This window comes from Phytophthora parasitica, assembly GCF_000247585.1.
Source record: "Phytophthora parasitica INRA-310 unplaced genomic scaffold supercont2.6, whole genome shotgun sequence".
Lineage (NCBI taxonomy): Eukaryota > Oomycota > Peronosporomycetes > Peronosporales > Peronosporaceae > Phytophthora > Phytophthora nicotianae.
In genome coordinates, this window is record NW_008648992.1 from 954,818 (window position 1) to 976,684 (window position 21,867).

The 21,867-nt window shown below is 51.6% G+C and overlaps 11 protein-coding genes across 13 annotated transcripts; 5 read left to right on the forward strand and 6 right to left on the reverse strand.

The window, feature by feature from the left end:
* Positions 1-558: 558 nt before the first annotated feature.
* On the forward strand, positions 559-1,600 carry PPTG_04009 (hypothetical protein). Its single transcript, XM_008897814.1, has one exon. It carries the CDS (start codon positions 747-749, stop codon positions 1,353-1,355), a length of 609 nt encoding a protein of 202 aa, XP_008896062.1. The 5' UTR covers positions 559-746; the 3' UTR covers positions 1,356-1,600.
* On the reverse strand, positions 1,445-2,454 carry PPTG_21549 (hypothetical protein). Its single transcript, XM_008898357.1, has one exon. The coding sequence runs from the start codon at positions 1,960-1,962 to the stop codon at positions 1,657-1,659; it is 306 nt and encodes a 101-aa protein (XP_008896605.1). The 5' UTR covers positions 1,963-2,454; the 3' UTR covers positions 1,445-1,656.
* Positions 1,556-2,957, forward strand: PPTG_04010 (hypothetical protein). The gene has a single exon (XM_008897815.1). The coding sequence runs from the start codon at positions 2,055-2,057 to the stop codon at positions 2,796-2,798; it is 744 nt and encodes a 247-aa protein (XP_008896063.1). The 5' UTR covers positions 1,556-2,054; the 3' UTR covers positions 2,799-2,957.
* A 354-nt stretch (positions 2,958-3,311) lies between these two features.
* Positions 3,312-4,955, reverse strand: PPTG_04011 (hypothetical protein; the record flags this gene model as incomplete). The annotated part of the gene is made up of 1 exon (XM_008897816.1): positions 3,312-4,955. One exon carries the CDS (start codon positions 4,953-4,955, stop codon positions 3,312-3,314), a length of 1,644 nt encoding a protein of 547 aa, XP_008896064.1.
* Positions 4,956-5,168: 213 nt separating this feature from the next.
* PPTG_04012 (hypothetical protein) lies at positions 5,169-6,794 on the reverse strand (the record flags this gene model as incomplete). Its single annotated transcript, XM_008897817.1, has 1 exon — positions 5,169-6,794. One exon carries the CDS (start codon positions 6,792-6,794, stop codon positions 5,169-5,171), a length of 1,626 nt encoding a protein of 541 aa, XP_008896065.1.
* A 523-nt stretch (positions 6,795-7,317) lies between these two features.
* On the forward strand, positions 7,318-11,329 carry PPTG_04013 (the record flags this gene model as incomplete). 2 transcript variants are annotated; one of them, XM_008897818.1, is made up of 10 exons in its annotated part: positions 7,318-8,083; positions 8,152-8,792; positions 8,869-9,072; positions 9,147-9,280; positions 9,358-9,452; positions 9,548-9,919; positions 9,989-10,221; positions 10,294-10,371; positions 10,447-10,752; positions 10,826-11,329. In XM_008897818.1, 10 exons carry the CDS (start codon positions 7,318-7,320, stop codon positions 11,069-11,071), a joined length of 3,075 nt encoding a protein of 1,024 aa, XP_008896066.1. In that variant the 3' UTR covers positions 11,072-11,329. The 2 variants fall into 2 exon arrangements, with proteins under 2 accessions (XP_008896066.1, XP_008896067.1); XM_008897819.1 differs by lacking the exon at positions 10,826-11,329 and having other exon boundaries at positions 10,447-10,799.
* A 221-nt stretch (positions 11,330-11,550) lies between these two features.
* Positions 11,551-12,749, forward strand: PPTG_04014 (hypothetical protein). The gene has a single exon (XM_008897820.1). The coding sequence runs from the start codon at positions 11,710-11,712 to the stop codon at positions 12,655-12,657; it is 948 nt and encodes a 315-aa protein (XP_008896068.1). The 5' UTR covers positions 11,551-11,709; the 3' UTR covers positions 12,658-12,749.
* Positions 12,712-16,889, reverse strand: PPTG_21550 (hypothetical protein). Its single transcript, XM_008898358.1, has 7 exons — positions 16,681-16,889; positions 16,501-16,613; positions 16,199-16,435; positions 16,050-16,139; positions 15,894-15,977; positions 15,530-15,835; positions 12,712-15,464 (listed from the first exon to the last, which is right to left on the reverse strand). The coding sequence occupies exons 1-7, from the start codon at positions 16,817-16,819 to the stop codon at positions 12,735-12,737; spliced, it is 3,699 nt and encodes a 1,232-aa protein (XP_008896606.1). The 5' UTR covers positions 16,820-16,889; the 3' UTR covers positions 12,712-12,734.
* Position 16,890: 1 nt separating this feature from the next.
* Positions 16,891-17,403, reverse strand: PPTG_21551 (hypothetical protein; the record flags this gene model as incomplete). The annotated part of the gene is made up of 4 exons (XM_008898359.1): positions 16,891-16,968; positions 17,024-17,099; positions 17,177-17,255; positions 17,322-17,403. The coding sequence occupies 4 exons, from the start codon at positions 17,401-17,403 to the stop codon at positions 16,891-16,893; spliced, it is 315 nt and encodes a 104-aa protein (XP_008896607.1).
* A 561-nt stretch (positions 17,404-17,964) lies between these two features.
* PPTG_04016 (protoheme IX farnesyltransferase) lies at positions 17,965-19,697 on the forward strand. Its single transcript, XM_008897821.1, has one exon. The coding sequence runs from the start codon at positions 18,092-18,094 to the stop codon at positions 19,475-19,477; it is 1,386 nt and encodes a 461-aa protein (XP_008896069.1). The 5' UTR covers positions 17,965-18,091; the 3' UTR covers positions 19,478-19,697.
* PPTG_04017 lies at positions 19,447-21,243 on the reverse strand. 2 transcript variants are annotated; one of them, XM_008897823.1, is made up of 3 exons: positions 21,183-21,243; positions 19,988-21,117; positions 19,447-19,884 (listed from the first exon to the last, which is right to left on the reverse strand). In XM_008897823.1, exons 1-3 carry the CDS (start codon positions 21,183-21,185, stop codon positions 19,875-19,877), a joined length of 1,143 nt encoding a protein of 380 aa, XP_008896071.1. In that variant the 5' UTR covers positions 21,186-21,243; the 3' UTR covers positions 19,447-19,874. The 2 variants fall into 2 exon arrangements, with proteins under 2 accessions (XP_008896071.1, XP_008896070.1); XM_008897822.1 differs by having other exon boundaries at positions 19,447-21,117.
* Between the last annotated feature and the right edge of the window lie 624 nt (positions 21,244-21,867).

Sequence of the window (21,867 nt, forward strand, 5' to 3'; positions counted from 1 at the left end):
GCATTCGAACAATTGCATCAAGTTAGGATAGCTAGCGTGAGTTACAGCTTTAATTTAGCAAGTGTCTGTATCCAGGATGCATGTAGCGGATTCTCCGGCATACAATAACAGCAATCTGAGTCCGCCTTTAGATTCTCGTTCTCCGGATCGATGAGCCTGTTTTGCCAAGTTGCGAAGCGGCAGCAGATGCCGCCCCACGCCTCCACCATATCGATAGCTGCGAAGTCGCTTTTGTGTGGTAACGACGCGGATCAAACGCAGTTATGCCCCGTATCAACTGAGACCAAGTTGTTGTTGCTGCTGTCATTGTGGCCAGCCAATTGCCATCGAATGCTGCTTCGAATCCGACTCGTCACGCGTGGAGGTGGTATTTTCTCTGTGCGGCGTCGACGATTCGTATATCAGATGTTATATACTTTCTTATAGAGGTTAGCGGGAAACTTTTATTCTGGTATTTCTTAAATCCGTATTTGAAAACACATATTCTTAAACCTCTTCATAAACACAGTTTATTAATTGTGTAAGACAAACTTTACCATGAAGAGCCATATGCTGTGATAGTTGGGTAATCAAGTTCAGAATCCGAGTGCAGAATCTCCAGATGCCGGGGTGTCGTGTATGGCTGCGACGCGCCCTGGTATGGCTCGCACCATTCGCGATTTGGCTTTACGGTGGGCAGATTATTGCTGTACGTCCCGCCGTCATTGCACTGATCAAGGAGCAGGTGCAGCAACATCGCAGATAGCATGAGCTCCTCCTTCGCCAGCCTCGTCAAGCAGCGCACGCAACGTGTCAGCACATTTATCGGCAGTGACACGAGCACGTTCCTCTCAAACGTTTCTTCCCAGCGAGCCACGATGCTAACGTCGCCGTCGCTCTCGTCCGGTGCCGAGACGCTGGAAGATTGGATGTACTGGCAGCGCGATGCCAACAACGCTCACTGCTGGACCAAGGTGTACGGCGTACTCGACAACGAGTTCTTGTGGCTATTCAAGGGCAACCACTCGAGTCGGACCATGTTCCTACAGATAGCGGTCTCGAGCGTCGAGGTCTCGGGCCAGCGCCAGTTGCGGATTGTGGACCCGAACGGTGAGGATATGGAAATCTGGCTGATGGACGATGACAGCTTCGTCGCATGGCGGCAGCGGCTGGAGGAGGCCGCTGCACTTACCACTCAGTTCTTCCGCATGACAGAAATCGAGGCGCATCGGCTTCCGCGCAACAGTGCCTATCGCGGCAGTCTCGTCAACTACCGTCGCAATAGCAAGCGTACGCGCTACAAGGCCGCTATCGAGTGGATGGCGACGCGCTGGAGGCAGAAATTTGTGCAGCCCGCGCGGTCACCACGGCGGTAATCCGAAGCGAAGTTCGTTTGGACCAGCCCTGCATCAGCGTTTCGCATACATCCACTCCGACCTGTGGTGGGCGGTGGAAATGCACAAAAAGCGACCAAACTGACAAGAATGACTTACGGGTCAAGTCCGAACAACGACGACAGCTGCAACGTTGTTGAGGTCTTCCATAATTATGCTGTCTTCAGCCACCTAATAACCTATTTAAAGCGTTTCTTGCGTTCCCACTCGAGTCTCAATCATACGTGTATTACATTCAAGCGACACCTCCGCCGGCCCGCCAGGAATATTTGGAGAGAGTTGCCTATCGCTGCTCGAAATTGTGGCCATTGGCATGGAGGCGTGAAGGTGCGGGATTTGCGTTTACGGCCTGCAGGCTGTCTGTAGTGGTCATGAAGACATCAATTGGCGCCCCCCAGCAAATTTCCGCAGCTTTCCACAGGCAGCAACGGAGGCTCCTGTGGAAGCCACAGTGGATGCCTTCCATTTTCCTATGGGTGGATTGGCCGCTGTGGAGTTTCCACTGGAGACGATAAGCGAAACAACGGTTTCCCTCTGGTAATTCAAAAATCGACAACGATAGATTTCCACCCCGTCTTCGCTCGCGCATGTCTCGCTCCCTCCTCTGTCCAGGATCACTCCGCAATTTGCGCCGCCTAAACCAAGATCAGGTTGTATTTATCATAGGCTAGAAAGCGAGTCATGCGGCGACTGTCGTTAACGGCAATGCCGTCGCGCCGACAAAAGCAGCAGCAGCGTACGAGCTTCAGCTCAGCTTGTGGCAAGTCCACGAGCAGTTTGCGCTCGACGATCGGCAACTTCAGCATGCTCTCGTCGTCTGCGGCCACATCGGCGTCCTCGGATTCGCTTACGTCGTTGTCGACTGCCTCCAGCTCGTATGGCGGTCCCATGGAGGACTACGACGACGTGGACGAGGAGATCGAGAATGAGGAGTGCTGTGAGCAAGGGTGGATGTATTGGAAACAGCGCGACGACTGTTGGCTCAAGATGTATGTTCGTCTTCGCAATGAGTTGCTATGGCTCTCGAAGGGCGCGGACGATGTGGTGGCCGTCGTTCAGATCGCAGTCGCGGGCGTGCGCGCCACCGACATTGGCGGCATCATTGCACGCGGCCCCGCCGGTGAGAGCATGGAGCTTTTCGCCTACGAGCGTGATCGCACGCGGGACTGGATAGACGCACTCTACGTCGCGGCTCAGCTTACTCAATCTTACGAGCGCTCCGTGGCGGCTGAACCGGCGGAGACCGAGATCTCACATCAAGAGATTAAGGAGGTGGAACAGGTGTACACAGGTACATTGGTGATCTACAACAAGGAGCAGAGGAAAGCCCCGTGGAAACAGTTTCTTTCTACCAAGCGACTGCGCGCTGCGTGCCGACGACGACTCGAGAAATTCGTGGACCGCTTGGACACTTCCAAGCGGTAGATTTTAACGTTCCGGGCCTGGAAAAAAAAGCAGCCCCGAGGATGACCGTGGAAAGCGCCAAGAGGGTGGCGCATGTAGCGAGCTCGACAGCTCGCACCCTATTTATCATCAATCCAAAAAAGTAAAACTTGTACTGTAACTGCACTGTTATGCTGTCGTCAAGTGATATTCACTTGCTTTCGTTACTTACTACTTCAGTATTTCCATTTCAGCACAGCGTCAGGGTCAGCAACCAGTCGCCGAACACGCTCATTTACCGACGAGTTGAGGCAGCTTCGGTCCGCAGAAAGCGAAGATAACATGTTAAAGCAGCAGGATCAGACAGGATGACGGCACAGTTTTAGCCGAACTTCGCGAACCTCGCCGAAATCGACCCGATGGGCGTCATCGAGCAAAGCCTTCGCGATCTTGTTGATGCACGTTCAAAATCCCGTAGGCCTGGCAATGAACCTAGGCTTTCCACCTGAGCCAAGCAAAGATCATGTGACGGGCTCACGGATCTGCAGCGCTTCTCTACGGCTTTTCGGTTTCTAACACGGCCTTGCGAGCGTAAAATTCATTCGTCCATTTGTGCATGTGCCGCCTCTCGGTGGCTCGAGCTGCTTTCAGCGGCTGTGGGTCGAGTGCGTTGCTGAACATGAGGTCAAGGTGGTGAGCGCCACCTTCGATATGCACGGCAACCACCGAGTCCGAATAGTTCTGCAACACGCCCGTGGCTGAGCACGGATCGTAGTTCCCATTACTGAAGACGATATTGCTTGAAACTTCCAAGAAGCGGCGTCCACCGTAGTGAATTGTCGGCCACATGATACGAGCATCGATATCCCACTCGGCGTGGCAGCTTGCATTGTCCGTAGAGAAGTTCCACGGTGCGCTCCAGAACATATCCTTCACTCCGTCCGTGGTGGTGGGCCCGTACAGCTCCGCACAGTAGATATAGTCCCAAAAGTTGCTGTCCATCGCGTCCTCATCTGACGGTGCGCTGAGCTGGAAACATTCCTTGTCGTCGGTGCTGTTGTAGTATACTCCAACTGTCTTCGAAAACGCCCTTAACAGCTCCAGTTCGCCCTCTTCAGTGTCGTCGAAAGCGTCGTGTAAATGGGAGCAAGCTACACGCATGGGGTAGGCAGGCAGCTCGCTGACTCCGTTCATGATGTACGACGACGGATACGGGTAGTTGCCCATAGCCATGGAATAGAAAGAATCTCTCGCCCACTCCATTAACACATCAATGTCCTCTTCAGTGTCCAATGGTGTATCGGCACAAAGTGATAGCGCTTGTTTCAGCTTTCTACGGCCATCGGTAGTCTTACCGAGGGCTTTCATTGCTGGCCAAGCTCGACGGATGTTAGACACGCAGTTTTCGGCAGACCCAGCGGCTGGTGATGCAGTGAACGTCGCCACTTGCGCATACCCACCAAGGTCATGAGCTACTTCATCGCCGAAATACGACAAGATGGGGGCGGAAGCTGCGATGACGCCGTCAATGATATGAGGATATTTCATGCGGAACCAAGACCCCAACATGCCGCCGTACGAGCCACCGAACCCAATTACAGGGATATCAAGCTTCCACTCAGTCTTCAAGTACGTGATCAACACTGCGTAGTCTGCCAGCGCCTGCTCCGTCGACAGATATTTCATGTGCTTCGTCACGTCCTTGCCAAACGGTACCGACTTGCCAAAGTACCGATGCTCTGCGAACACGAGCATGGCACCAAACTCGTCGGCGTTCTCCCACATGAGGCCTGTGTGGTTCAAGTACAGCTCGACGTCGGCCTCATTGCCCACATAGAAGAACATGACGCCTCCGGGTTTGAAGTGGTTGTCACAGACGAAGTATCGTTGCTGGTAGGTTGGCGCTCCGACGTCGAAGTGGTCTAGTGTCTGTGTGAAGAACTTCTCATCGCATTGCTCGATTAAGTTCGTCGGTCTTGCTCCAGTATTGAGCACGTTGTCAACTTCAGAGGAGGGTAGAAATTTATCTTGAAGCGCGCTACTTGCGGTTGTATTTGAGCCTTGAAAGCCCACCAGCAGCAAGGCAGACATTATCACACCGCTGAGCAGCACAGCAAAGCCAGAGCGACCTAAGTGGTCTGTAATAGACCTCCCTTCATCCTCGACCAACAGAATAGGCGTCTTCTCTTCACTTAGCATATCCACTCCTTCTCCCTTCGAAGAATTCTGCGCAATAAAAAGCACGGCGCGTCTCCATTTTCATGATGTGTCATCATGACACTGTCATGTTGAAGTAAAGTTTCTCAGGTAGACTTTCAAAACCTGCTGATCAATATCGTGCTGGTTGTTATTGACAAATGTTGCTCTGTTTTCCACCAAATTGCTTGCCTCCTTGCATTATTTCTTCCCAACTCACTCTCTGGCGATGGCAGCCTTGCGGTCGTAAAACTCTCGAGCCCACTTGTGCATATGCTGCTTTTCAGCCTCACGCACGGCCAGAACTGACGGAGTGTCAAGCTTGTTGCTAAACATCAGATCGAGGTGGTGGGCGCCACCTTCAACGGAAAGAGCGACAACTGAGTCCGAGTAATTCTGTAGCACTCCCGTGCCCGACCACGGATCGTAGTTCCCGTTGCTGAAAACGATGTTGCTTGCCGCCTTGAGTGCCTTACGACCACCATACTGTGTCGTGGCCCAAAGCGGACGAATATCGATCCCCCACTCGGACTTGCAGTTTTCATTGTCAGCAGTGAAATTCCACGGAACAGGCCAGAACATGTCGTTCACGCCGTCAACGTTCTGGGGCTGGTAAATCTCGGAGCAGAAGATGTAGTCCCAAAAGTCCGAGTCCAGGGCAGACTCGTTGGATGAGGCGCTTAGCGCGTAGCATTCTTGGTCCTTGGTGCTGTTGTAATAAACGCCCAGTGACTTTGCGAAAGCGGATAAGAGACCCACCTCGTCATCTAAAGCGAAATCGTCGGCGATAAAGGAGCACGCTACGCGAACAGGGTACGCGGGCAGTACACTAACACCGTTCATGATGTACGAAGACGGGTACGGATAGTTTCCCATGGCCATGTAGTCAAATGCTGACTTGGCCCAGTCCATGACTTTATCCACATCCTTCTGAGACTCCACTTTCACAGAGTCACAAAGTGAAAGAGCCCTTTTCAGCTGCTTTCGACCCTTCTCGGTCTCCCCAAGCTTCTTCATGGCTGGCCACGTCCGACGAATGTTTGATGCACAGTTAGGAGCAGAGCCTGCTTCCTCGGACGCATCGAACGTCACGATACATTCAAACGATCCTTTATCCAACGGAACTTCGTCTCCGAGAAATGAAAGGATTGGAGCTGATCCCGCAATAACACCGTCAATGATATGAGGATATTTCATGCGGAACCAAGACCCCAACATGCCGCCGTACGAGCCACCGAACCCAATTACAGGGATATCAAGCTTCCACTCAGTCTTCAAGTACGTGATCAACACTGCGTAGTCTGCCAGCGCCTGCTCCGTCGACAGATATTTCATGTGCTTCGTCACGGCCTTGCCAAACGGTACCGACTTGCCAAAGTACCGATGCTCTGCGAACACGAGCATGGCACCAAACTCGTCGGCGTTCTCCCACATGAGGCCTGTGTGGTTCAAGTACAGCTCGACGTCGGCCTCATTGCCCACATAGAAGAACATGACGCCTCCGGGTTTGAAGTGGTTGTCACAGACGAAGTATCGTTGCTGGTAAGTTGGCGCTCCGACGTCGAAGTGGTCTAGTGTCTGTGTGAAGAACTTCTCATTACACTGCGCTAGCAGATTAGTCGGCACGATATCGACGTCGAACGTCAGTAGCTGATGCTTCTCAAGGTTTGTAGAGATGGGAGCAGGTGGTGCAGTCACCTTCCAGCTGAAGGTCATTGCGAGAAGAAGCACAGGCGTCGCTACCATCCCTGCGATTGCCAGTAGCAAGTGGCGACGACTACGTAGCGAGTCCTCACGATGGATCGTTGCTGTAGTGAGCAGCGTTGTCTTCTCTTTGGCCATCATATTGTATGACACTTCCAGTTAGGTAGTTCCACACTTCCAGCAGCGAAACTTCCAGCAGGAGATTGTACGAAAAAAAAATTAACTTGTAGAACTTTCGATGAAAAATGTTGCTTTGCCATCCCAGCCAATTATATCTCTCAAAATATTTTTCCATTATAAAGCACTTTTCCTGCATAAAAGTTATTTCCTTGACTGCTCATAGTTTATGTCCACCGATAATAAAAAAAGGTCAAAAGTGGGCCGAAACCAAAAAAAAGCGCACTTTTTCTATACAAAGTACTTTTATTCAAAAAGCCATTTTGCAGAATCGGATCTAACAGTAAAATCACCCACATAAAAATCAGCATGTTTTTATCTAGTTTTAACGTTTCGTTTTAGCCGTCTAGCAAGTGTTTTTCGTGAATGTTGCCCTAAGGTCTTCCCAGGCCCTCCCCCTTTTTAGGCCGCGTGGAGCTTCATCGCTTGCTCGATATCCGAAAGCTTCGAGGCAGGAAGAGCATCCGAGCGCCGCCTCTAGGCCATGAACAACCCTCCGTACCAGCCGTACGGCGGCCCGCCGCAGCAGAATATGCAGCAGCAACAGCCGCCGCAATCGCAGCCTCCGCATGCCGGTGCTTTTCGGCCCTTCAACCCTGCACAGGTGAATGCTCCGCTCTCAGGCAGTGGAGGCCCCGCCTTCGCACGCAGCGCCACCAGTGGCCCGCCTTCCACCGGCAGTATCAACGCGCCGCCTCAGCATCAGCAGATTAATGCTGGTCCGCGCGGCTTTGCGCCACCGAACCGCAGCTTCTCGTCGGGTCCAGCTAGCCAGCCTACGGCCCCACCTCCGCAGCAGTTCGGCAGTCACCCGGCACCTATGAGCGGCGGCCCCAGCTACGGCCCGCCTCGAGGAGGTCTACCTAATGCCCAACAGCCACAGATGATGCGTGGCCCGCCGCCCGCAGGCGCAGCACCTCCCATGGGCCAAGGAATGCGCGGTCCACCTCCTCCAGGAGCTGGAGCCATGAGCCAGGGACCCCCTAACGCCCAGAATGGACTTACGCAGCAATTCGCTAACATGGGACTCAATAACGGACCACCCGGTGCGACCACCGGGCCGCCGAGAGGGCCCCCAATGGGAGGAGCTCCACCCCCACCTATGGGCGGAAGTATGGCACCTCCTGGTGCTCCGGCCGCTATGAACCAACAGCCACCGCAGCAGCCAATGATGAACCAGCAACAGCAACCGAAGGCCTACAACAACAACCTCCCGAGCGGCAACTTCCAGCAGCCAGACATGATGAACGGTGCGTCGTCTCAAGATGTTGAAGTGGATCTTGACGTAACTATTCACTTTTTTATTGCTATCGTACAGATGGATATGGCGGCCAACCGGGTTTCCAGAACCAGCAGGCGCAGCAGGCTTCGCCCTTGACGGAGGAGATGATGGCGTCCCAGTGTGACTCGAGATACATGCGACTGACGGTGAACGCACTGCCGCACTCCCTCGACCACGCCAACAAGTCGAAGCTTACGTATGGGCTGATTATTCGTCCGTTGGCTCCTTCGGAGGAGGGAGAAGAACTCGATGTGGTGAACTTCGGCCCTACTGGTGTCGTGCGTTGCCGCCACTGCCGTACATACATGAACCCGTTCGTGCAGTGGGTGGATAATGGCCGTCGCTGGCGATGCAACCTCTGTGGTGTATCCAACGACGTTGCTAGCTCGTATTTCTGCCACTTGGGTGCCAACCAGCAGCGTCAGGACCGCGACGAACGCCCGGAGCTCAACTCTGGCAGTGTGGAGATTGTCGCACCTTCGGAGTACATGATGCGCCCTCCCCAGCCGCCGTGCTACGTGTTTGTCATTGATGTATCGGCCACTGCTGTGGCTTCAGGCTCAGTCCAGATCGCGGTGGATACTATCAGGGAACAGCTCGACAACCTTCTTGGTGCCCCTCGCACGCGTGTGGGTTTCCTCACATACGACAGCTCGATCCACTTTTACAACCTCAAGGTTCGTGCTGCTGCGATGACTATAAAACCTGTATTTATGACATTCTGACGTTTTTTTATTGTTGATTTTTTTCTAGTCTACGTTGAAGGCCCCGCAGATGATGGTGGTTGCTGATTTGGATGAACTCTTTATTCCCATTCCGGACGAACTGCTTGTGAACTTGAGCGACTCGCGCGAGATCGTCGAAATGCTGCTTGAAACGTTGCCCACTATTCACCAGAATGCGCGCTCTGCTGAAACTGCGCTCGGACCTGCTATCCGCGTCGCTTTCAAGCTCATGGTACGTGTGAATTATTATGTGTTTATTGAATCTTGTATTGTATTAACATCGTGAATGTTCGTGTGGTTTTGTAGTCATCTATCGGTGGTAAGATGCTGGTTTTCCAGAATTCGCTCCCTTCGACTGGAAACGGAGCGCTCCGCAACCGCGACAACCCTCGACTATACGGAACGGACAAGGAACACACTTTACTACAGGCAGTGGACACGTACGTTACCTGCACTTTAGTGCCTTGGATGCTCAATTATTGCTCATTACTGACATTTTTTGTCGACCTTTTTACAGATTCTACCGTACCAACGCCATTGATTTCTGCCGTCAACAAGTCAGCGTCGACATGTTCCTGTTTTCTTCGATGTACACTGATATCGCCTCATTGGGTACGTTACGAGTTGTTACTGTCTGATTGATTTATTGATTTACTTCGAAGTATTGATTTTACATGTGAACTCACGTGATAATTTGTGAAATTCAGGTTCGCTGTCGAAATACTCGGCAGGTCAAGTGTACTATTACCCAGCGTTCAATGCTGAGCGAGATGGAGAGAAATTTAGCAAGGAGTTGGCACACTGTCTCGTTCGTGAGACTGCATGGGAGGCGGTCATGCGTGTGCGCTGCACGAAGGGAATGCGTCTTGCGAACTTCTACGGCAACTTCTTCTTACGCGGCCCGGACCTATTGGCGCTACCGACGTGCAACGCAGACTCGACTTTCGCAGTGGAGATTACGCACAGCGACGCTCTGTTGACGTCCTCGACGATTTCCGTGCAGGCTGGACTGCTGTACACGAACTCAGGGGGCGAGCGACGTATCCGCGTGCACACTATTTGCATCCCTGTTACCAAGCGTACGTCTCGTATGCTATCTGCCTGTAGTCTGAGATTGATAAACTAACCTCACTGTGTTATTGCTGCAGTGTTCGCGGAGCTCTTCCGCCAGGTCGACCAGGACGCTCTGTGCAACATTATGGCCAAGAATGCGCTGGAAGTTGCTCTCAAGACGGGACTGGACAGTGGCCGCTCGCGTTTGCAGACTCAGTGCGCGGATATTGTTCGCGCCTACCGCAACTCTGGCGCGTACGGAGCGAAGCAAGCGTCTGGATATCAGTTGCACTTGCCAGAGTCACTGCAACTTCTTCCTCTGTATATCGTACGTCCATTGATGTGTGGTGCTTTTTGCTGAAGTAAGGCTGACCCCACTGCTTTATGTGGTTGCGTGCAGATGTCTCTATTGAAAAACTCGACTCTACGTGGAGGCACTGACTTGAATGTGGACGAGCGTACATTCCTGCAGTATGAGGTGCGTCTGAACATTGACATGTATCATTAAAGTCAAAAGCCCTGATTTAACACTGGATTTGTGTGATTATTACAGCTGAACAACATGCCTGTCGAGCTGTCACGAGTGTTTATCTACCCTCGGATGTTCGCTCTACACAACATGCCACCAGAGGCTGGTCTGCCAGAAGAAGACCAAGCAGAGGGTGCAGACGGTGGCAGCGTCAACTCCATCGTGTTGCCGCCAGTGATTAACCTGTCCATTGAGCGGCTCCAATGCGACGGAGTGTTCCTTCTGGACGACACGTTGAGTCTGTACCTGTGGGTGGGTCGTTCAGCTCCTCCTGAGCTTTTGGAGAGTCTCTTCGGTGTTCCTTCCATGGAGGGCGTGGACTGCAGCCAGGTGCGTAGCTGCTTAGCAGTGGATACTCTTAGGACTTGATTACTTACTGAACTTTTTGTATTGTTGTGTTCAGTTAAAACTTTTGGCCCCGCACGACGACACAAGCAACCGCGTAGACTCCATCCTGTCAGCGATCCGCGCAGAAAGATTGCCACACCAGAACGTGGTGATCATGCGGGAGGGCGACCCGGCCGAGGGCCGTTTCTTCTGGAAGCTTGTAGAAGACCGGGCCAGCTTCCCCGGGGGTTCGTACTCGTACTCAGAGTACCTGGGCCAGATCAGCCGCATGAGTCTCTCGGGCGGCAGCGGTGGAAGATAGATTGCAACACAGATGAAGAAAAAACTCGTCGCGAATCGGACGGGCAGTGGTAACGAAGACGAATGCGAATGGATGAGTACCCTTTTAGATACACACAGTTCGTTCTTCGAAGCTAGAACTGGTACTCCATGCGTGTTTAATGTTGAGATCGCGTGGATACCAGGCCGTGAGCAGCTTATCCCAGTGGAGACGTATGGTCTTGCCATGTGATGTTATGCTTGCTGCGGCTTCATGTGTCCAGCGTATTTGCCCTGAGACTTGAAGCTGTAATGCTCCATCCGTTGATACATGTACCTCTCCAATACTCCAGCTTGATCATGAACACTTTCTGCTTGAGCGGATGCCCCTCGCCCATGTGATAAATAAGCAAGCAGCAAATTGAGGAGGACGCCACACTCGCAAGCCAAAGGATCACACCATGCCTAACTTGGCGATCTTCAGTGTATCAGCATTACTTATCCGCCTTATTCTAGCTGCCTTGTCGTACATTGCAACTCAGTCACCCGCTGGGTTCGTGGCGCAAAAATCTCCAGTGTTGTCGAGCATCCGGGACGGCAGACATCTGGATAAGCGTTTGCCATAGGCATCTCGACCAACGTGGTACTGAACTGTGCTCGGTTACACATGGTGGCGGCCTTATGGACGTGTCCAGCCTGTCTCGGGACGTCCAGAGTGCTCCATGGTTGGATCGTAGACTTGGGGGCAGAGAGGTCGAGTCATTTGGTGATAACCGAAACGCGGCGCAACTTGGTTCCTCGCTTTCGAGGAGTTGGCAGTTCATAATGGAGTGCCCGCCTACCAAGTACTCAATGTTCTCGCACCAGTTTTTCGTGCCCGGGTCCAGGGAGAGCTTGGGGCTGCGTCGGTCATGCGCGACCTTCATGGATCTACCGCGTACGCCACGTATCTCGGACGAGCTGCATCCTCGTGGCGAGACTTTCTGCTGTGCCAAGGCGTCGCCGCGAGAAATTCGCCAGTCGCGTGACTCGTTCCTGAGCTCAGTTTCGACGACTTCGTCGTCAAGGATATCGTCGCCACTACCGCAGGATATTCGAATTCAGGGCTGGATGTACTGGGCCCGTCATGAGGACAGCACCGCTCTCGAAGCCGAACGGTACACGAAGGTATACGCAGTGCTACGCAACGAGTTCCTCTTGCTCTACCGCAACAACCAACGTCCGTCGAAGCAGGTTCGACCGCAGCCACTGGTGCAAATCGCAGTGGCCAGCTCATGGCGCGGCGTGGACGGCGTGCTGCACGTCGAGGACCCGTACGGCGAAAAGATGGAGCTGCATCTGTACGAACGCCAAGACTTTGAGATGTCTCGACGGTGGGGTGACGCTCTGGAACAGGCTTCGGAGCTCACTCACTCGCACTTTTCCAACTTCGACGTCAAGGTCGAAGACTTGTCCCGTGGTAGTGTTTACCGCGGTACACTCCACGATTTTCGTTTGGGGCGTGAAAGCTCCATCCGCAGATCTGTGACGCAGATCAAGAAGTTCAAGAGCTGGGACTCACTGCGTAAATTCATCCCGAATCGGATATCAAGTCGCATGAAATATTCCCGATCTTCATCACAAAATTGAGAGTACTTCGTATTTATCAACTAAGTCTCCAACATTCCATGGGAAGAGTGTTTTGACGACTTGTAAATAAATTTACTTTACATGACAATGCATTCACTTTTCCTTGGTTTGTCTATCCTTTTTGGTACGATTGGACCTTCACTATCTCCAGAATCACCGGCCACGGCTGGATAAGTGGTTAATCTACTCATAGTAGCAGTCGCTAACGAGCCATCGGCGCGTACACTACGCGGACTACCTACCATCGTGTCGATGTTGATAACTTGTGCACAATATTCTTTGGACGATGTTGATACAGCTAGCGATTCCTGCTTCTTTGCTAATACAGAATCATCATGAGCTGTTTCCATTGGTATGCCTTCAACGCCTTCAAACACCACATCCTTCACCATTTCAGCTCGAGATCTCCTTCTACTTGCTGTTCTAGAGCGCTCCCTTTGACTGTCACTGGATTTGGCAAAAGAAGCAGTGCGTTCATTGCTGTTGGTGATAAGTGTAGTCACCTGAACAGGTTCCGGTGCTGGAACTGGGGCAGCGGTCGTCTCTTTCAAAATTTGCTCTTCCAGTTTCGCCCTCAGCAATTTATTGGTCCTTTCCAGACTTTCCAGAGCACAACGTAGATCCGTGTTTTGAGTTCTTTCGAATTCTAGATACTGCTGGAGTGTGATGGCTTCTTGAGTTTTGCTCTCGAGTTCTAGCGTATTTTCTGACAGGGTTTTCTCCTGGACGGCGAGTTGCTCTCGATATTGCTGCAGGATGGCGTCTGAGTTTTCGTCTTCCATTGCTTGAATCTTCCGACGTCGCATTGACTTCTTTTTACTCAATAGCGTATTACGTCCGTTCGCATCCGCATTGAAGAATTGAATTGAGCCATCACCGTACAGATCAGCAGACGACTTGGTATTTTTCAGATCGACAGCATGAGATGCCACTTTGTTCAGGTTGCTACTAGGCACAATTCCATAGACATGAAATTCTAGAGGTGAATTTTGGAGAAACTCGACCAATTCGGGGGTAATAACTTGCTCGATCACGACGTTAAACTCGAGTTGAGGATCCACGGATGGTGAAGCGGTTGGCTCTGACTTGTATTCCACAGGTTCCTCATGCTCCTGAGTATCCCCACTCCACTTGAAGCTCACGTATGCGTCTTTACACAACTTCCCTGGAATTCCTCGAAGTGACTCGACAAATATGTTGACCCGCAAATTTGATCCAATAAAGTTGGTAAGCGTAGGGAGAACTAGCGTCTCTAAATCTTCCGGACAAGTCTCCACTAATCGATGCTGACATGCCTGCCATTCATGTGAAAGAATGGTTGGTGTGATCTCACACTTCAAAGTGCCATTATTCCCACCCATGTGATTGAAAATGGAGGTTGTCTCGTTAATCTTGCAGCCAAATTCAATATTTCTGAGAAATACAAAACTTTTGCCGATCAGTTGAGGCTTCGGAGGATCATAGAAGGGGTCGCAGTCATCACCATAAGTACTCTTCCACGTATCCACATAAGCTGGCAATCGATTGTGCTCAATAAAAGTCTGGTACATTTCACGCATCACGTAGACGTTGGCGTGAAATTGCTCAATATCCCACATGACGCTACGAAATGTCCCGGATTCCTGGAAGTTCACCTCTACTTTCAACTCTGCTCCAATCCCGTTACTGATGGCGAGTTCTTCGTCGTCCAAAGTCTCAGAACTACCAGCGAGAGATGCCAGCGTGGGACCACAAGTGATGAGACGCAGAGTGAATAATGTCTGCTTTTGGAGCTCGTCGGCGATTGAGTTGGCTTCGTTCACCAGAGGAATAGATTGCAGTAACAGATCGTCAAACTTCATTCTTTCCACTCGTTCCCTTTCTTTCTGCGACCCCAGCACTTTGGCTTCTCGCATTTGTTTCTGCAATGACATTTCAAGTTCTTTTTGTCTTTCTACCAATTCTTGCTGCTTTTTCTCGAATAAAATTTCAGCTTTGACCAATTCTTCGGCCAGTTTTGACTCCTGTTGCGCTAGCTGCTCAGCGAGTTTTTTCTTGTCGTTATCACCTTCCGTTTGCATTTGAGTCTTGATTTCCAGTTCTTTTACTTTCATCTGTTCGTTCAGTGTTCGAACATGTTGCTCCCATTCCTCTCGTTGCTTCCCAAGCTTTTCTTCCGCGATTTTCTGCTCCGCTTGCATCATTTCCTCCATTTTCTTCATCCGAGCGTCCATTTCCTGCTTTTCCTTTTCAGCGATCGCTTCAGCCTCCATCGTTGCCTTGATCTGCTTACTGTTGAGTTCTTTCATCGCACATTGCCAGTCAAATCGTGATTCGTGCGCTAACTCGTCCGTAGTGGGGTTTTCAGACCGTGCAGAGGGAATCACAACTCGAAAAACATTCGAGCAGCCCAATACCAATCGATCACAGTGGCGTAGCTCTATTTCTTCCCCTTCTTTGAGTGGCTCTGCGTTCACGAATACCTTCGCTCCATGGCAAGCAGTGATAAATAGCAGCGAGTGTTCTTGATGTGTTGGCTGTTCCCGTCGTGTGATAATACAGTGTTCTTTCATGATGCCAAGTCCACCAACGACGATATTTTGCTCTCCATCTGCGTCGATACGACCAATCCTGTTAGAACCAGAGTTGATGAAGTAGACCAGCTTTTCAGACATTTGCTGGTCCTCGTTCAGATTGAGTAAGTGAGGATTCGTCACGGTCTTTTCCTTCAGCTCGTGTGCATTGCTGACAAGTCCAAGGACCTTCAGCTGTTCTTCGCGTTTTCTAGCAAGCTCTTCGGTCTCTTTAAGTCGCTCATTCCACGATTTCTATCAAAAGAGGGAGAATTAACATCTTCACTTATCCTAAAGCAGGTTTTACAGATAAAACTTACCTCGCTTTCTTGCAGCAAACGCTGGTTCTCCTCAAGTTGTTCTCTGATAGCAGCCAGCTCTCGTTCACGAGCTGTGTTTATCTGTGGCGATCTGGAGCCATTAAACTCGCCACCAAGATCACCTTCTCCACCACCCATTCCTCTTGATGGTGGTCGAGCGTCCATGTTCTCTATCATGGATTTCCGAAGCATTTCGAGCTCTTCCTTCAGCTGTCGAATGAGAATTTGATTGGGATCCTCATTCACAATGGCCTTGTTCTTGATCTGCTTCGCTCTATCTGCATAGCGTAAAGTACCTAATGTTTCCTGTGATAACAAACATGGTTAGATTGAACACACAGGCTTCATTTGACGGCGTTCTCACCGAGTAATTAACACTGGCAGGACTTAATGCAGCAATCATGATCGTTTTAGAGTTACCACCTAGCGAGTCCTTGAGTAAATGAGTCTGTATCATCACATTCCCAACACTAAATTAGCTCGAAAACCATTTACCCGCGTGGTAACAGTAAACGCTTACAAGCTTTGAATTTCGATACGGGACCAGGCATTTCTTGCCATTCGCCAAGTCTGCCAGAGCGGAAATACAATTCCCTAACGCTGATAGGGACTTCAGCACGTTGTGAGACCGCGTGCTTAGGTAGAAAGGGATAATGTAGTCAGTCGTACCTGGTTGATAGCAGCGCCTTCTTTCAATCGAGACCCAGTCGCTCCCGTACTGGTTGCTCGTTCACTCCCTGCCAGATCGATCAGATTGATCCGACTCACTTTATCCATAACTTTACCCGTGGATGGATTGAGCTCTGACTGAGTAACAATAATTTGGAATATTGTGTGTGCCCGTGAACTTGTGGCGTTCATGTTTGTTGATGCGGTTGTTCGTGCAAGAATGCCAGCATTCATCAGCTACGAATAAAGAAACACGCTTATTAGGTACCGCAGTCGCAATCGCACAGAAGATTAGATCGCACCCTGTCGATTTCTGAATACGAGGAAACAGCACTACGAGTGAGCCCCTCGGCGTACGGGCCTTGGCTAGGATGATCGCGGACCTTCAGATTATCCGACGAGGGATTGAACAGATCTACAGATCCACATGTGAAAAACCTGAGCTCTACAACTTATTAAATATGTCACTCGTGACTTCTTACCTTTCACACGCTCGTTATAAATCTCCATCATGCTGGCCTCCACTTTGAACGTAATTTCCGAGGTGTTTGCCTCGATTCGCTCAAAAATCACTTGGGATGCTGTAGGAATAATTCCTTTGTCACTCCCATAGCCTACCATCGAGAAAGACTTTCCAGCGCCTGCGGCCGAAGTGGATTTAAGTTAGTACTATCGGCAGGAAACAATAGATTTTAACGGAATCGTAGTATACCCGTTTGGCCGTACGCAAACAAACTGACGTTGAAGCCATTCCAAGCGTGTTCAAGCACCTACTCAATAACAAATCAGTCAGTTGGAAGGGGTCCAGTGACACTCAAACCGCACCTTGATACCAATATCTTCCCACACAGTCTGCTGAGACGCATGAGCTGGATCGGAAGGTGGAACAAAACTGTTGTAGCTGTTGAAATCATGCAGAACGAAGTTCGGTCAACTCTTCAGCCAGTGGGTAATGAGCTAATCTGCTTGAAGCCGCACCTGTAATCGAATGTGAACGCCTTCTCGATGTTTGTCTCGGGGTCTGTGATGATCGTCTGCTGTGTCTCCTTCACCATGCCTGCAAGCCAATTATCAGTCTTCACCAGGCTTCAGGTGCACTTCATTCCTTCAAGCTTCGACGTACGGATGCACGGTGTACTCTCCATCGATTTTTCTCGCTCGTTGAACGGGCGAACACGCACCGCGACTTGAACGTTTTCCGACATAATGTTGTAGCTGTGAATCAATCGCCTACGCACAAGGCTCTGCTACTGCAGGTCAACCTGGAATACCCTGTGATGACGACTAAATCGGCTCTTATCCACCTAACTTAACAACCGTAACGGTGCCACATTTAAACTTCAGCGCTTCAGTAGTGCAAGCGTTCCCAACTTCATGTTAGGAGAGACACCAGTGTGTGAGCGAGCTCTGCTTTGTGTCATTCACTGAAGACTGACCCCTCCACTTTGCATTCGTTGCCCGTAGCATTCGTCTACAGTATCTTCTCTCCAACACCTCTTCAAAAGCTTGACTATGGCGACTGGTGAATATTGTCAGTTCCTATACATCTTCAACTCAACATGTCGAGACTATTAACTAACCTTGCATGAATGCGCTTGCTACCAAATGCACTTTGCTCACCTTGTTAGCATAAGTGGCAGTGACACAAGACACGTGCAACTGCCAGCGTTGACACTTTGCAATTTGTATTGCCGACTTCAACCACCGGTATCAGATTATGCGTCTGATGTGGCGTACACAACCTACGGTGGCCCTACAATCCGGCCCGCACCACCAGCACCCCAAAGACACGCACCGAGAGGGTCATCGGACACCCAGTGCAGCTCGGCAGAATCGAAGAGGTCTCGGCGGTGGCGGTGGGTCACTGTTCCTCTCTTTATCGACGTCATCTCCATGCTCACACTCGCCGCTGCTCCGCGCGCGCGAGCCGCGCTTCTCGCCACGTCGCATGGCCGGCGACCAGTTTTCCGTGTACCACCACATGTGATCCGCGTGCTGTCAACGCGCCCGACGACTGAGGTGGCAGCGGCCACTAGCACGAAAGCGGCGGCTACCGCGGCTATTGACGCCGCCGATGTGGCCCCGCTGGGCCAGGCCATGACGCTCAAGGAGCGTCTCACGATCTACAGCCAGCTCGGTAAGGCGCGTCTCAGTGCACTGGTGGTCATGACCACGGGCGCGGGTTTCCTCATGGCCGGCGGACCCATCTCTTGGAGCACCTTCGCGGCCGCCACAGTGGGTACGTCGCTGGCCGCGGTGTCGGCCAACACGTTCAACCAGTGCTGGGAGGTGGAGTTAGACGCCAAGATGCAGCGCACACACCGCCGGCCACTGCCCTCTGGACGCATTACGCGACCGCACGCTTTGGCCTTCGGAGCGGCTACGGCCACGGCCAGTACAGCCATCCTCGCGGCTGGATGCAGCCCATTGGTGGCCTCTCTCGGCGCATTCAACATCGGTCTCTACTCCCTAGTCTACACCCCCATGAAGATGAAGAGCGAATTGAACACGTGGATGGGCTCCATCGTGGGCGCCATCCCGCCTGTTATGGGCTGGGCCGCAGCCACGGGCACGGTGCTGGCGCCCGAAGCTGCACTGCACGCGTATTTACTGTACTGCTGGCAGATGCCCCACTTCTTCGCACTAAGCTGGCGGTCGCGTAAGGATTACGGTCGTGGAGGCTACAAGATGGTGGCGTGCAATGACCCCACAGGTTCTCGTAGTGCAGCATTGGCACTGCGTTACTCGTACTACATGGGCGCGATTCCGATCGTGGCCGCGCTCACCGACGCCACCAGCTACATGTTCGCAGTAGAAGGCACGGTCGTGAACGCTTACACTATCTACTTGGCCCACAAGTTCTACGCAAAGCCTAACAACGCGACGGCTCAAAAGGTCTTCTTGGCGTCGCTGTGGTACTTGCCAGTCATTATGGGCTGCATGGTCCTGCACAGCCAGCAGTGGATGGACGACGAGGAGATTGAAGCCAAGAAGGAAGCTAACGTGTGGCGCGAGGCATTTTTGGGCGAGGTAGAGAACTTCCAATCACAGGACCCCTCTGCACACTTCGACGAGAGCTCCATGTCTGCCTGGTTAGTCTCCAAGGTGCGTGCTGTTCGTCACAGTCTGCGGGATTTCTGCATCCACGAGAGTTTATGGGGAGTCAGGGACGGCCAGCACAATGCGGACGAGTCCAACGTGCTCTGCCCCGTGCACGTGGGCCATCAGGCTAAGGAGACCGTGGCCATTACAGCACAGGCGTCCAGGAAGGACTTGTAAACGTGTATGGAGATCAAAACAGACAATAAACGTATGCATGGGTGACATAAAGCACCCTACCTGCATTCAATCTAAGCTTAAATGGATTACCACTTGATGCCCAACGGGTTCGACTGCTCCATCTTGGGCACAGCGTGATACTGTGTATGCAGCACTCCACGTGCAGCTTCGGAGAAGGGAATTCCGTCCAAATATTTCTCGTACACGTACTTCACAGCGGGGTTGGCAATAGGATCACGTACTTGCAGCTCCTGGAAGCGACTCGTGACGTTGTCGAGCAGTTCCGATGCCAGCAGCGTCGACTTGGGTCTGATTTGTCCTCCTCCGTTCAGACATCCACTAGGACAAGCCATGATCTCGACGTAGTGATACGGACACCTGTTCCTCCTGATCTTCGTCATGATTGACTGAATGTTGCGGAAACCATAAGCGACAGCGAACTTCAGTACTTCTTTGCCTTCTAACACCAGCGATACCTCACGGAAGTCTGGGTTGCGCCCAGCAACGTACTCAAGCGGACCATTCACGTCCACGTTGAAGAGCTCCTTGGCAGCATACCGGAAAATGTGCTCGAGGTGGCCGCCCGAGCTGGCATTTAGGTGGCTACCCAAGACGCTGCTGCCATCCTCTGATACACCACTTAGCATGGTCTCCTCTGGCGTCAAAGTTGCAAGCTCAAGCGAAGCGAAGTCAACGTTCAGCGACTCAATCAGTTCGATGATCTCTGTGGTGGCAAGCACACAATCCACGTCCTTGGTTGCGTCCTCTGCGTCCTGGAAATCCTTACGCGACGCCTCCAGTTTCTTGTCGAAGCACGGCATCACCGCTACATGGTAGACTTCGCTGGGCTTAACGCCATGCTCGCCGCTGACAAAGCGCTTGATGATCGAGCCTGCAATCTGCTGTGGGGATTTCGTTGTGTCAATGAACGGAATAGCGTTCGGCTGAGACTTTTCAGCATAGCAAATCCATCCAGGACACGACGACGCCAGCATCGGCATCGCTCGAAGCGGGTCCTGCAGTGGGTTGGTCGAAGTACTGGGCTCCAAATATTCTGTCTTAGCGGAGGAGACAGCCACGGAAGAAGGCGGCCGCGCCCAGATGGTCTTCTGTTGGTTACCGTATCTGTGTAGGAATTCTGCACGAGATTCGAGCAGGGCAAAGTCTCCGCTGCACGTGGAGTCGATCACGAGGGTTACGCCGAGGTTACGGAACAGTGTCACGAGTTTACGGTGCACAGCAATCACGGGCATATCGAAGTGCGCGGCCAGAGACGCACGAGACTGAGGTGACAACGTTACCACCACGCGCTTGTGCTTCGTGGCAGCCAGCACGTCCAGCATTTCCTTGTAACTCTGTTGAGAGATTAGCACCGTCTCGGCTGAAGTGACGCAGCCGCTGCAGGCGAGACAGTCGTCCAGTGAGATCGTGGCTTTCTCCTGTGTTGTAGTGCGGATGATGTTGGGCTTGAGAGGCTGCGGCACTGCAAAGTCCGCGGCTGAGAGCTCCGTCTCCAGTGTGATTTTGGCCAAACCATTGGAGTTGCCATTGCCCTCGGGCTTGCCCGACGTGAAAAGCGGGTTCACACAGGCCTGTGACGGCTGGATGTAGTCGTTGAGATCGCCGAGGAACACAGAAGCCTGCAGACAAGTGATGCAGAGTGAGATAATGCCTTGGATAGAGCTCAAAGCGCACTGACGCTCACCATTTTTTTTTCTGCTGCAAGTTTGATAGTGATGTCCTTTTGGTGGTGATGTAAGAGACACTTATCCGGATAAGTGATGACGCAAACCTGCTCTACTTTAGCTTACCGGTATTTTAGTGAAAAACTATTATAATAAAAACTCCTTAAAAAAACGTTCTATGAGGAGATTTTGCTCAATTCAACACCAGAGATTGTCGCATCCATTTTCATTTTGTAAATGCAGAATAGAAGCACGGATAATCACAGCCAACAGCATCGCTCATCTTGCAAGTGTCTGTCCAATATATGGTTGGCATTGAATACTCAAAACGAAGAAGGGATGAAGCAAGCCTACCATTCATCAAATTGCACTATCCTTCTCCGGCTGTGCCTTTTCAAAACGTCGAACGCGAGAAGCACCCGCTTCAAGTTGTAGATTGCAACACGCGTAACGAGGTGAACCCGTCCGTATAAATGACAAATCTTGATGTCGCCTTTATAGTCTCGAGCAGAGATGTCGAATATGTAGCAGCATTTGCTTCGAGTCTGACAGGTATGGAGAATACGCATAACTGGTAAAACAAATCGATTTGATGTTGTCGACCGTCATCCCCAACAAAGAGCACTAGTGTGATCCACGTTTTGGACGTAAACGTAGTCTTTACCGACACTTATCGACCGCTACAAGCGTGCGGAGCACTGGACA

What these genes read in the sequence shown, in the direction of transcription:
- PPTG_21549 (XM_008898357.1), bottom strand. Translation starts at nt 1,962, where the DNA reads ATGCGCGAGCGAAGACGGGGTGGAAATCTATCGTTGTCGATTTTTGAA.
- PPTG_04010 (XM_008897815.1), top strand. Translation starts at nt 2,055, where the DNA reads ATGCGGCGACTGTCGTTAACGGCAATGCCGTCGCGCCGACAAAAGCAG.
- PPTG_04014 (XM_008897820.1), top strand. Translation starts at nt 11,710, where the DNA reads ATGGACGTGTCCAGCCTGTCTCGGGACGTCCAGAGTGCTCCATGGTTG.
- PPTG_21550 (XM_008898358.1), bottom strand. Translation starts at nt 16,819, where the DNA reads ATGGTAGGCTATGGGAGTGACAAAGGAATTATTCCTACAGCATCCCAA. An exon ending in AAGGCGCTGCTATCAACCAG is followed by an intron (nt 16,140 to 16,198) that starts GTACGACTGACT and finishes AACGTGCTGAAG; the next exon opens with TCCCTATCAGCGTTAGGGAA. An exon ending in CGTATCGAAATTCAAAGCTT is followed by an intron (nt 15,978 to 16,049) that starts GTAAGCGTTTAC and finishes GTGATGATACAG; the next exon opens with ACTCATTTACTCAAGGACTC.
- PPTG_04009 (XM_008897814.1), top strand. Translation starts at nt 747, where the DNA reads ATGAGCTCCTCCTTCGCCAGCCTCGTCAAGCAGCGCACGCAACGTGTC.
- PPTG_04016 (XM_008897821.1), top strand. Translation starts at nt 18,092, where the DNA reads ATGCTCACACTCGCCGCTGCTCCGCGCGCGCGAGCCGCGCTTCTCGCC.